The 14,136-nt window shown below is 34.1% G+C and overlaps 1 protein-coding gene across 3 annotated transcripts in view; it reads right to left on the minus strand.

The window, feature by feature from the left end:
• The window catches only part of WWP1 (WW domain containing E3 ubiquitin protein ligase 1), a 113,692-nt gene that overhangs the window by 69,440 nt on the left and 30,116 nt on the right, over positions 1-14,136 (minus strand). For all 3 annotated transcript variants that reach the window (XM_047725803.1, XM_047725804.1, XM_047725802.1), the window contains 3 exons: positions 11,749-11,839; positions 4,981-5,119; positions 4,211-4,335 (listed from right to left, as the gene is read on the minus strand). In XM_047725803.1, the coding sequence (XP_047581759.1) occupies positions 4,211-4,335; positions 4,981-5,119; positions 11,749-11,818 (334 nt within the window). In that variant the 5' untranslated portion in view covers positions 11,819-11,839. The remainder of the gene's footprint in view (positions 1-4,210; positions 4,336-4,980; positions 5,120-11,748; positions 11,840-14,136) is intronic.

Consider the following 14,136-nt stretch of genomic DNA (forward strand, 5'->3'; position numbering starts at 1 on the left):
GTGAAAAACCGAGAGCTTTTCCTCTAAGATCAGGAACAAGACAAGGATGTCCATTCTTGCCACATCATAATATTTAAAAGCCTTTGCTTATCTTTTAAACTTGTCTTTTCCTCAAGTCTTTAACCCATTTTGAGATGGTTTTTGTTAAGTCATGAAATTAGTGTCTCTTATCATCTTTTATGTCTATATCCAGTTTTCCCAACACATTTTGAGGAGAATATCCTTTCATTGTGTGTATTCTTGCCTATGAATGAAACATGATGTATATGCATGGGATTATATTCTTAGGATTACTTTTCTCTTCCATTAATCAATGTGTCTGCTTTTTTATTTAAACTCAATTAGCCAACATCTAGTACATCATTGGCTTTTGATATAATGTTCAATGACTCATTAGTTGCAAATAACACCCAGTACTCATTACATCATATGCCCTCCTTGATGTCCATCACCCATTAAAAAAAAAGAATGAAATTTTGTCATTTGGAATGACATGGGTGGAGCTAGAAAGTATATGATAAACAAAATAAGTCAACCATACAAAGACAAATACCATATAATTTCACTCATAAGTGGAATTTAAGAAACAAAACAAAGAATCATATGGGGAAAAAAGCGAAAACAAAACTAAACTAAATTAAACAAACACTTAAGGCTAGAGAACAAACTGACGGTTACCACAGGGAAGGTTAGGGACATGGATTAAGTAGGTGATGGGGATTAAGGATTACACTTGTGATGGGTACCAGTTGTTTTATAGAAGTGTTGAATCAATAAATTGTACACCTGAAACTAATATTACACTGTATGTTAAATAACTGGAATTTAAATAAAAACAAAATACTCAAAAAATAAAAATAAAAATTAAAATAAAATCCTTGCTACAGCAATTGGACAAGGGAAAAAAAAAAAGGTACCTAAATTGTCACCATTTGCAGATGATATGATTCTACACACAGAAAACCCTAAAGACTCCACCAAAAACCTATCACAACTAGTAAATGAATGCAGTAAAGCTTCAGGACACAAAACTATTATACAGAAATCTGTTGCATTTATATACACTAAAAATGAAGTAGCAGAAAGAGATATTAGGAAAATAATTCCATTTACAATTGCACCAAAATAATAAAGTATCTAGGAATAAACTTAACCAAAGAGGTAAAAAGAATGATATTGTGAAAACTATAAAACACTGATGAAAGAACTGAAGATGACACAAATGGAAAGACATACCATGCTCATGAATTGAAGAATATTGTTAAGATATCCTATACCACCCAATGCAATCTATAGATTTAATGCAGTCCTTACCAAAATATCAATAGTATTTTCACAGAACTAAAACAAACATTCCTAAAATTTGTATGGAACCATATAAGACCCCAAACACCCAAAGCAATCTTGAAAAAGAAGAACAAAGCAGAGGTACCATAATCACAGACTTCAAGATATATTACAAAGCTATAATCGAAACAGTATGGTTCTGGCACAAAAACAGACACGTTGATCAATGAAACAGAACAGAAAGCCCAGAAATAAACCCATTCTTATATGGTCAATTAATTAGTCTATGACCAAGGAGGCAAGATATACTAGGGAAAAGACAGTCTTTTCAATAAATGGTGCTGGAAAAACTGGACAACTACATCCATAAGAATGAAACTGAACCACTTTCTAATACCACACACAAAAATAAATTCAAAATGAATTACAGACCTAAATGTGAGACCTGAGAACTCCCAGAAAGAACTCCCAGAAGAAAACATAAGCAGTTTCTGCTTTGACACTGGCCTTAGCAACACTTTTCTAGGCAAGGGAAACAAAACAAAAGTAAACTACTGGGACTACCACCAAAATAAAAAGCTTTTGCACAGCAAACAATCAACAAAACAGTCTACCAAATGGGAGAAGATATTTGGAAATGATATATCCAATGAGGGACTGATATCCAATATACATGAACTTATACAACCTGAAAAAAAAACAAGTAATCTGACTAAAATGGTCAGAGGACCGAAGTAGACATTTTTCCAAAGAAAATGTACAGATAGCTAACAGACACATGTAAAGATGCTCAATATCACTAATCATCAGAGAAATACAAAGCAAAGCCACAATGAAATATCACCTCAGCCTTGTCAAATGGCTTTAAAAACGAGAAGTAACAAGTGTTATAAGGATGTGGAGAAAAAGGAAACTTTATGCACTGTTGTGGGAATGTAAACTGATGCAGCTGCTGTGGAAAACAGTACAGAGACTCACCAAAAAATTAAAAATAGATTTACCCTATGATCCAGTAACTCTATTATAGGGCAATTACACAAAGAAAACAAAAACACTAATTCAAAAAGATACATATACCCAATAATACTGAAGTATTATTTGAAACAGCCATGATACAGAAACCACCTGTGTCCATCAACAGACAAATGGATAAAGAAAATGTGGTATTAAACAACAGACTATTACTCAGTCATAAAAAAGAATGAGATCTTGCCATCTATAACATGGATAGACCTACAGGTTAGTATGCTAAATGAAACAAGACAAAGAAAGACAAACATCATATGATTTCACTTATAGTGGAATCTAAAAAAACAAACAAAAAAGGAGAAACAGACCCATAAATATGGAGAACAAACTGATAGTTGCCAGAGGGGAAGGGATGGGGTATGGGCAAAACTGAGTGAAGGATATCAGGAGGCACAGGCTCCGAGCTATAAAATGAATAAGGCACAGAAAAAAAGGTACAGCACAGGGAACACAGTCAGTGGTACTGTAACAGCATTGCATAGTGACAGATGGTAGCTACGCTAGTGGTGAGTATAGCATAATGTACAGACTTGCTAACATTACTATATATACACCTAAAACTAACATAATATTGTGTGTCAACTATACTTGTTTAAAAAAAAAAAAAAAAAGGGTCTCATATAAATGCTTAATCCAGGGCAGAAACAGCATATAAACTGGCTAAACCAAACATTTAATTCTGAAATAACAGAAGTTAACTGAGGTATTATGTATTTACACCAATAATGCTATATAGCCAAGAAAAAAAGAGATATACAGCAACCATAAGACCAGGAAAGGTATTCTATTCTATGCCTTTAAGACATTTCTATAACCAAGATGAACTGCATGAACAGAAGCCATGGCACAGCAGAGAATTAAACTTTCACTGCTTCAGAAGAATATATAGATTTTAAAAAATCTGTGTATATAAAAATTAGCATGGCTTTTACATTTTTTGACTCATAACTCTTTATGTCCAAAAACTACATCAAAAACAACAAAAATAATTTTTAAATCCCCTTATTATTTAAAACATCAGCATTTTTACCTGTAACTCAGCATACCTTTAGGAATGAGAAAATTTCTAAGAAAATAAGATGAACAGAAGCATTGGTTTGAGTGAAACTGCCTAAATGTCAAAAAATATGAGATTAGTAGAATCATAAACTGGAACTCTGGCTTTTAATCCTTGGATCACACAGTATTTTTTAAAAATCGCTAAAAACAATAAACTCTCAGCCCAGAATTATGAAAGTATGTATACCCCCCGATTTTCGCATACAATGATAGATTTACAAATATGTGAAGCTTAAACCATCTTACCCAGGCTAGAAAAATGTCATTATCTGGAAACATATTTATATTAAATTATTAGATGAAAAAAAGCAGAGTATAAATGAGTAGATACAAAGAAAAATATGTTTATATCTATGAACAGGAAGGAGACAAGAGACTAAGTTATTAGGAATGCTTAACCTTGGATAGTGGAATAACTATTTTCCTCTGTAATTTTGTATATTCTCTGTATTTTCTATAATGAACTAGTTATTAGTAAGAAAATTTAAGAGTTAGAATTTATTTTGTACAAATTATCAACCAAGTTAGAGTAGGCTCAGATTATGATCATTTTTTCAAGTTTTAAAGTACATAATTAGTAAATAATAAATCATTCATGATCACTGGTAACAGGGTACTCGTGGATGACTAAGACCATTTTGTAAATCTGTTAGAGAAAGGCCAGAGTATGTATTTCCTATTTCAAACAGAGGCACAAACTTAAAAGCAATCACAGGCAATAACTAAAGATCTCTTTTATAAATACAAAACTATTTTTGCTTTTTGCTTTTGGACTTCAGAATACTTTGAGAAGTATCTAAAATAAATTTTTAAAGAAACAAAGTTTAGAACTTACATTTTCTATTGTGTATTAACAGAGCTTGTTTCAGGTCTATTGTTGCTCTTCCTAATAAAGCATCGGCTTTTAAAGTATAATGACTCCAAACTTGAAATTCCAATGTAGACTGTGGGGTCACATTTCTGTTAAGGGTAAAATTATAACAAAAATACAGGAATATACAATTATTTCAGTAATTTTTAAAAAGCCATGAATTCAGTTTTGAGAAAAAATACTGTATGAAACAGCAAACTATCTGAATTATAAATAAAACCAATTATTTCCCTTCAAGTGCATTAGGACTTCAATAACTAGGTAAGAATTCCTATACTCACAAAACCAAAACACCACGAATAGATAAGAGTCTTGTTGAGATTTCACAATAACACTAGTTCTATCTGAACAAACTCCTAAATATTTAAGAGAACTGATAATGTTATTTTTAATAATTTTTCTATATACAATTTATAACATTATCTTTTAAAAAGGACAAAATTAACAGTGATTTTGTCTTTTTTTTACAAGACAATAACAGAAAATATGGCTGTACGGAATAATTCAGTTAATAAACCAAAAAGCAAGAATTACTATGCTTCCTCTCTAAAGAAAACAAAACTAACCAAAAATCTTTTCATACTTAAAATTGTCTAGTCACACTGGAAAATAACACTACTTACTTCGAGATTATCCTACAACTACAACAGAAGAACAACCAAAAGCATTCTAAGGGAGCATACGCCGCCCCTCCGCCTTTTGGAAATCCTGCATTCTCTATACAAGGTACTTACACGGTTAGCTGTTCATCCCATTTTGGATTAGAAGAACTACTGGATTTTGCTGTTTTCTTAATTTCTCCATCTACAATTACTTCTGTATATACTGCTGTTCCAAACCAGTTCTTTTTTCTTTTTAGTTTGGCACTAGAAACTAACAGAAACATGATAACCACTAGTGAATATAGGTACACAAAAAGTAGTACTCTGTAGGAATCAATCAATAAAAATGAACTGGGGGGAGCCTGGGTGGCTGAGTCAACTGAATATCTCTGCCTTTGGCTCAGGTCACGATCCTGGAGCCCTGGGATCGAGGCCCATCTCGGGCTCCCTGATCAGGGGGGAGTTTGCTTCTCCTTCTCTTGCTCTCTCTCTCTCAAATATATAAAATCTTAAAAAAAAAAAAAAAGGAACTGTGCTTCTTAAGCAACTTAAACTCTTTTCATTGGAGAATGAAGAAACAATACAAAAGGCCTATTGATAATGCCTGAGAACCACTTGAATTTTTAACAGTTTTACTGAAATGTAATTCATATACCATGTAATTCACCCATTTAATTTGTACAATTCAATGGTTTTAATATACTCACAGTTGTGCAACCATCACCACAAGCAACTTTAAAAACATATTCATCACCCCAAAAAGAAACCCCACACAGTCACCACATTTCTTCCTAGTCCCCCACCTCAGCCCTAGGAAACCAACAGTTACTCTCTCTCTCTATAGATTTGCCTAAATAGGAACGTTTCACAGAAATGGATTCACACAACACATGGTCTTCTGTTACCGGCTTCTGTCACTCAGTATGCTTTCAAGGTTCATCCATGTTGTAGCATGTATCAGTACTTTAATCCTTTTACTAACAAATAATATTCCCACTGTATGTGTATACTTTTTATTTATTGATTCATCAGTTGATAGAGATCTGGGTTGTTTCTACTTTTTGTCTATTGTGTGTAATACTGCTCAACATTTGTGCACAAGTTTTTATGTGGACATATATTTTCATTTCTTTTGGCATACACCTAGGAGTGGAACTGCTGGGTATAATAACTCTGTGGAATAATGCCAGATTGTTTTCTAAAACGGCGGTACCATTTTACATTCCCACCAGCAGGGTATAAGGGTACCCGCCAATTTCTCCACATCCTTGCCAACAATTTGAATTTAATACTGAACTGCATCAAACCTCAAAAGAAAGGAAGTATTTTCAGATTCAACATACCTATGAACCTCTCTGCCAGGTCGTGTTTCATACTTGCCTACTGAAAATTAGATAAACTTTGGCAATTTCAAAAAAAATGCTTTACCAGGAAAGTTCGTTTCCAAAAAAGGGGAAGTACTTGCTTTTTCAAATAAAAACATTAATTTCAAAATGTCATTTGAGAAATTAATCACAACCATTCATGAAGTGAATTTTATATTCGATTTGCCTAATTTGGAGGAAGACCTGTTTAATTTAGGCTAAACAATTACTTTTAAATATTATTTTTGCAACTACTAATTCAAATGAGGAGTACAAATTTTCAGGGCAAAGTACTGACTACCAAGCAGCAGTAACAACTTACCAAGATCACCTCTACAGTCTATTACTTATGAATACTGTGAGTCTGAGAAAGGGGAATACCCTTCCCCTTCCATGCCACGCCTGTATCACATGTTAAAGATAGGAACATAAGCTAATGTAGGCTTCTGTTCTATGATGAAAGAACAGTAACACAGACACATGAAGAAATCACTGAAATATGAAGTGATAAATGCTGCAGCAGAAGTAGAGTATTTGAAAAACAGTAGAGTCTTCAATTAATTTTTCTTCTTTTTAGAAAGAGAAAAAGAGGGTGGGAGAGCGGGACACACAGGGAGAGAGAAAATATCTTAAGCAGGGCTTAATCCATTTCACAACCCTGAGATCATGACCTGAGCCAAAATCAAGAACTGGATGCTTAACTGACTGAGCTACCCAAGTGCCCTAGAGTCTTCAATTAATATCCCAAGAATAGAAAGAGAGACTCAAAGGAAAATACTGTATTTAAGAACTAGCAACTATTACTCTATTATATTAACTACTACATAGTATTAACTCTTCTGAGTTAATTGCAGATACATTCAAAATATATCCACTGTATACCTTTTATTGGCAAAGTCTTCAATGATATTAGGTGTCGGCAAGGTAAGGAAAGTGATTATTAAAAGAGTAAAATTTTTAATTTCACAAAAAATGTATAATATGATGGCAAAAAAATGTACATATAAGTAACTAAAATGCTACAATTTTAAGTAATGATAAACCTTATTAATTCAAATAAGGATCCTAGTTAGTGAGGTAAATAGGATAAACTTCATTTTCTCATTTATTAAGTTTCCTTTGTGTTATACACAAAATGTCATTATATAAATACCAAAAATCTATCAGAAAGAGTCCTGTATATGTGTATGTAAAGAGAGAGAATTTAAGAATCCCACTCACAGTAACACCTCCCCTCAAAAAAAACCTAGTAATAATCTTAATAAATGTATAGGATCTACATGAAGAGAACTATAAAACTTCACTGATGGACATAAAAGACTTAAAAGGAATGGCATGATATATTCCTGGATTTGAAGTTTTACACTGAAATATTTCAATTATCTCTAATTTAACAAATTATTTTTAAATGACCTAAATGAAAACATTAACATGGTTTTGAGGGAGTTTTTTGGGGGGCCAACAACAGAGGAAAAAGGAAGGAGACTCTAAAATTCAAATGAAAGGTAAAGAAAATTCAAGAATAGTGAAGATATATTTTAAATTACCAAGTAATGAGAGATTTTTCCCAATATACTTTTTAAGTTCTATACAACACAAAAAAATAAAGTACTATAAAATGAAGTTATTAAAACAGTCTGACTATGATGTAAGGACAGAAATGAAGAGAAGAGAGTAAGATATTTGTGTATGACAATGGTGGCATTTCACATCAGTGGGAAAAGACAGATTATTCCATAAATGTTGAAGCATTTGAAAAGAGTAAAGTTAAATTCATAATTCACTACATTCATACAAAAATATGATGATACATATGAGCACAATTAAATTTAAAAAATGATAGTAAGGTACTAGAAGACACAATACCTAAACAAATCATGAATGTGAATGTAAGAGCCCATTAATTTTTCAATCTCAAGTCTGTTTTAACATGCCTTCCATTTTGTTTCTCACAATTTCCTGCAGAAAGCCTGAAATCTCAACTACTAAGGTTGATACTCGTCTGGGTGCTATTATGTTTATGTGCATGCTTCATTCCAGTATTAATACCATATTATGGTAGGTAGCTTTCTCTTCTATTTTCTTCTGTTACACTTTTCCTGCTCTGCATGATCTATGTTCATGTTCTTATTTATTATTGCCAAATCAGTTATGGGTTAAAAACAGAAATAGGAATAAAAATAAATCAGCTAATAGAGTAACTCAGTTTACAGACCATAACCTGCCAGACTGCAATAGCAGAAGGGCCTTAATCATGGTACTGATTATTCTAAAAGTCAAAGAAATATCAATACAAAGAAAGGAAGGAAGGAAGAAAGATCAACAGAGGTCACTGTTCTCTAATAAAAAGAGCGACAACTTGGGAGTCCAAAAATCTTGGTTGCTTTCCTATCACTAACAGAAGGAACTTACTCTGATTCTTGGTCTTAACTGGTAAAACAGTAAATATTTATTCCGAAAGGTATTGTTAAATCAGTAAGACTGGATTTTAAGGTGCTTTGTATTTAAAAAAAAATCAGATCAACAAAATGAAAGAAAGGTAAAGACAAGAAGAGAAGAGAAAGGAGAAAAGCCTAAAATCTGGTACCATCTAGCATATGTCCCAGTTCAGTTTCTCAAGAGCATCACCGTATTTCAAAGGAGAACAGTAACTGATACTCAAAAAGATAAATACCATATACTGGCACCACTTGCACTTCTCTGGTCCACGCCTATTTACCAACTGGTTCTCTAGACTTCTGGTGATTCCATGAGCTACCTGGTAGCTGCTCAGTAAGTTTCTTTTTGGCTCAATTCAGTCAGATCAGTTTTTTGTTTTTTCAACTAAGAACTCTGACAGTTCTCAACTGACAGAAAGGTCAAGACCAGGAAGAAAGTTACACATCAGGTAAGGTGGCCACAGGTAGGTCCTGCACAAATAACACTGAAAACCAAAAATGTGGCTCTAAGCCTCTTATATCAAACAAAAGAAGAAATATCAGGAATTATGTAAGCAGGTAAGTGGAGTACACATCAGAATCATCCAGGGAATTACTTCAAAATATACATCCCCACGGTTGACTGAAAACGAAATACAATATCCCTTAAACCTGGCTCAACCTCACTCATAATGAGAGAAAGATATTTACAATGACACTATCTTAAATACCACTTTTTACCTGTCAACAAACCAAAGCTTGGTAACATATTTTGATGAGGCTATGGGGAAACAGGCACTCTCTTAGATAGTTGGGAAAAGAAAACTGTATAGATCTTATAGAGAGGAATATGGCAATAACTGTCAATATTACATGTGTTTACTCCTTGACTCAGCAATCTCATTCTTGGATTCTATCCTAATGAAACATGAGCAAAAACAAGAAATGGCATTTGCATAAAGCTACTTACTGTAGTACTATTTGTAACAGCAAAAGAGTAGAACCATGATGTCCATCAACAGAAGACTGGTTGAATTAGCTTTGGTACATCTATTTAACAGAGTATTTATTGTGCAGCAACAAAAAGGTATATACCCCACTATGGAGCAAACCTCAGGAGATTACTACTGTTACATGGAAAAGTCAGGTGCAGAAAAGTACCTTAAGTGCCAGGTTGGGAGGAGATATATGAATAAATAGATTGTACACATCTGCTCATATTTTCAAAAAGCAATGGGAAAATAAACCGAAACTAATAAAAATGTTTATGTATGTTTTTAGGTAATGGAGAGAAGTGGAAGGGATGGCATGGAGTAACCAGGCCTCTTCAAATGTACCTTGATTTAACAGTTTTAATTCCAGAGCTATATAAATGCTTTCTTTACATGCAACAGACAAAACTAAATAAAAATAAATGAAAGCAATAAACCTAACCGATTATCCAGCCGGTGGTAAAACCAAATGGAAATTACATTAAGTTACTTTGAAATGTGCGATTCTGACTATACATCCTGGTAAGGGGGTGGGGGGGACTCACAAAGAACTCTTAGGCTGCAATGAGTGGGCCTGCTGTTTTCAGTAATTTTAACATTGCCTATGTGTGTGTGTGCATGTGTGTGTGTTTCAGGATAACACAGATATAATTATGTTATTGTCATTTGGAATTAAGATTTCTGGGCTAAGAGAAAAGCAACAAATACAAAGTCAAATAAGGTAAAAATATCTCTTTTCTCCTTTTAATGGAATGTGGTATTTAGAGACTATAGCTATTCTGACTTTGAACTATCAGCATGAACTCAGGATTTGTTTTTTCTTTCTTAGACAATAAACATTTCCTAGCTCTGGTCACTGAAAATTCCTAGAGAGCTCACAGCAGTAAGTACCATAGGAATTACAGTCTTCCCACTCTGGCTTCAATCGCACCCCTCCCGAGACAATATAATTTCTAGTATTTTTTTTTTTTAAAGATTTTATTTATTTATTTGACAGAGAGAGATCACAAGTAGGCAGAGAGGCAGGCAGAGAGAGAGGGAAGCAGGCTCCTTGCAGAGCAGAGAGCCCGATGCGGGGCTCGATCCCAGGACCCTGAGATCACGACCTGAGCCGAAGGCAGAGGCTTTAACCCACTGAGCCACCCAGGTGCCCCAATTTCTAGTATTTTTAAGCACAGAACTGCATACACAACCCTCCTTTTTTTTACATCCACATGGTTGTATACTATGCACACTACTCTATACCTTTTACTTAACAATACTATCTTAGAACTTGGCTCCTTTGGGCACATATACTTATTTCATTGTCTAACTAGGATTCCATTGCCAGTCTCTCGCTATTACAAACTTTCTCCCTTTCTTCCCCCACCCCTCCAGTATATATTCTACCTCCAGGTATTTTTTTTTTTTTAATCTTACAGGTATTTATATTGTTTATATATAATGAATGAATTATCTGAAGTCTCCTAACCAAGACTCTCCCATCTTCTGCCAAATGTTCCTTCTCCCTCTAATGCTTTCTGCATTGAGATGAATTCTGACTCCTCCAGGAGTTAAAACTGTTAAGCCCTGTGAGTTCTTCTCTTCCCCTGTTTTCCTGTGTCTGCAGGCCATCCAGATCCCAAGCAGACTAAAGACACCTTCCTCTCAGTTCTCACTGCATCAAGTTAATAGTCACTCTGCATTGCAATTCTCCACATAAAACAAACCTGTCTCAACACTATACAGTAAATTCCTGGAGAACTAGAGCCTTGTGTTTTCATACATGTAATTCCACTTAAATATTTCCCAATGATTGGATGCATGAATAGATGCAAAAAGGCCTTCAGCATCCTTCTCCATCCTAATAACCATTTAAGGACCAGTTCAAAGATGCTTATTCTAATACCCAAATTCTCCCACCACCAAAGAGGATGTATCTTCTCTTCATCCAGCACAGGTACAATAAATATTTACTGAATAAATAAAAAACTTTTGGGAAGTTTCTATCTTTAAGGCCTGTTGCAACAAATACATCACAGTATGAATCTAGAAGAAAAGATAACTGCGGAGTAAGTTTACTCAATTAGGTCTCAAAAAAGTTTTATCAGGGAATCACTATTTTAAGTTATTATGAACATAACTTACCAGTTACCTGTAACTGTAACCTTCCACTGTGGTTATTACTAGTATCAGACCGTGGTGAAGCAGTGGCCATGTCCCAATATTCAGCTTATACCTATTAAAAAGTCAATTTATTCATGTGTTAGATAAGAGTATAACTTTCAATATGATTAAAACTGTTTGAGTCAATTAAAAAACCAAACCTAATATAATATTTTCAACTCATCAAATGGTATATTCACAGCTGTCCTCCATTTAAAATTATAACTTAGTAGTAAAGCATTACAGAAGAATATGGCCAATGAAAAATATCTGGGTCAATTTGAACAAAATACATAATGATCCTGCATTACGTGTTCGTTTATTTATTTATTTATTTTTATTATGTTCAGTTAGCAACTGCATAGTACATCATTAGTTTCTGATGTAGCATTGAACAGTTCATTGGTTGCATATTAACACCCAGTGCTCATCACAACACGTGCCCTCCTTAATACTCAGCACCCAGCTACCCAACCCCCCAACCCCTCTGTACTTGTTGACTTACAAATATACAATTTTTATATATTATATACTGTATTTATTTATTTAGTTTGCTAGATTACTTATCTGAACCACCTCCTAAGTAAATTGCCCCTTCATCTTTTAATACTTCAGTGTATACTTCCTAATAAAAATATGCTCTTCAACAACAGAACAATGATCAAATTCACGAATTTAACTAGTACGTTACTATTCTCTATTATAGCCCACATTCTGTAATTTCATCAACTGTTCCAAACAAGGCATTTTATCATACTTTTTCATCACAGTATTTAGTTCAGATTTATATACTGCATTCATTAGTTGTCACGTCCCCAGTAAATTTTACACGTTTCTTTTTTTTTTTTTTTTAAAGATTTTATTTATTTATTTCACAGAGAGAGATCACGAGTAGGCAGAGAGGCAGGCAGAGAGAGAGGAAGGGAAGCAGGCTTCCTGCTGAGCAGCGAGCCCGATGCGGGACTCGATCCCAGGACTCTGGGATCATGACCTGAGCCGAAGGCAGCGGCTTAACCCACTGAGCCACCCAGGCGCCCTACACGTTTCTTTTTATCGATAAATTTTTTCATGTTCTGCTCCCTTCCTCCACTTGTACTTTTAAATAAAATACAAAGTAGCTGAGCTACTCTGTCTTTCTTCCTCATGACAAAATTTTAAAGCTAAAACTTCTATCCCCCCTTAACCCACTAAAGGATGAAGTGGAACATTCTGCTCAAGACTGAGAAATATTAATGAATATAACATTTGTCTTGTTTTTCCCTGTTTGTAGTATCTTCTATGCTCCATTTAGATCCTTCCCCCAAATTCAGGAATCTAATACTTTAAAATCATTATACTCTCTTATTTGTAGTTGCATATATTATGTGCCTGTATATTATGCATTTGTGTGTACAAAAAGATGAACAGCTGCATACTATTTGATCAACTAATTCTAGTTAATACAAATTCATAGATTGTGAGATGTCATTCAGACCAATGCTGTCATTCTGCAGATGAGAAAACCAGCTCAAGGATTACATCATCTACTGATACCTCAGGTGTCATGTGCATATGAGAAAAGCAATGGGAATAGAAGCTTTAGGTGATCAATGGACAATGAAGAAAATCAATAGAAACTGAAGGTTTTCAATTTCCAGCAGCTGGTATACTAAGTATTTTGAAAGGTCCTCCTGCTTCAGTGTAAAAGATCCTGAATAAATTAAAACCAGCGTAGTTTCTGAACACTGCTATGTTCTCAAGAAGTATAAGAAAGTATCAAGCTTATACCCACACCATGTAATAGTAGCAAAAATGCTTTTTTTAACTGAGTTGAAAAAGAAGAGGACAGTGAGTAGTGGTAAGTGAAAAAAAAAATTTTTTTTAAACTAGAGTATTGCCCTGGATGTGCAAGCTGATAGTAGTACTGGGATCGAGAAAGCATTGGGCCTGCTCCAAGGTAAAGGAGCCGAGACTCCCACAAGAAGCAAAAGCCCAAATCAGCTGTAACCTGTAGCACAGAAGAAGCATATACATGATGCTTGCAGGAAAGCACCCCAATTTAAGCCACTGGGGTTACCCAAAACAAAAAGCAACCAATTATGAGCCTACAGTTTAAAAAAAAAAAAATCAAACTTACAAGAAAACAAGCCACCACGACTGAGCAGAAACAAGAAATAATAGTTTCTGACCCTACATGGATTTTTATGTATTATAATTATTAAGTATAAACTTTAAAAAATTTAGTTTTAGCAACAAAAGATAAAACATGGTCAAGCAGAAAGAGAAATGGCATTGCATATTTGAAAAAGAGTCAGAATTTAACTCTTTTTTAAAGATTTTATTTATCTATTTGAGAGAGAGAGCATGTTCAGGGGGAGAGGTAGAGGGAGA

Source organism: Lutra lutra, chromosome 4, assembly GCF_902655055.1.
Source record: "Lutra lutra chromosome 4, mLutLut1.2, whole genome shotgun sequence".
Classification (NCBI taxonomy): domain Eukaryota; kingdom Metazoa; phylum Chordata; class Mammalia; order Carnivora; family Mustelidae; genus Lutra; species Lutra lutra.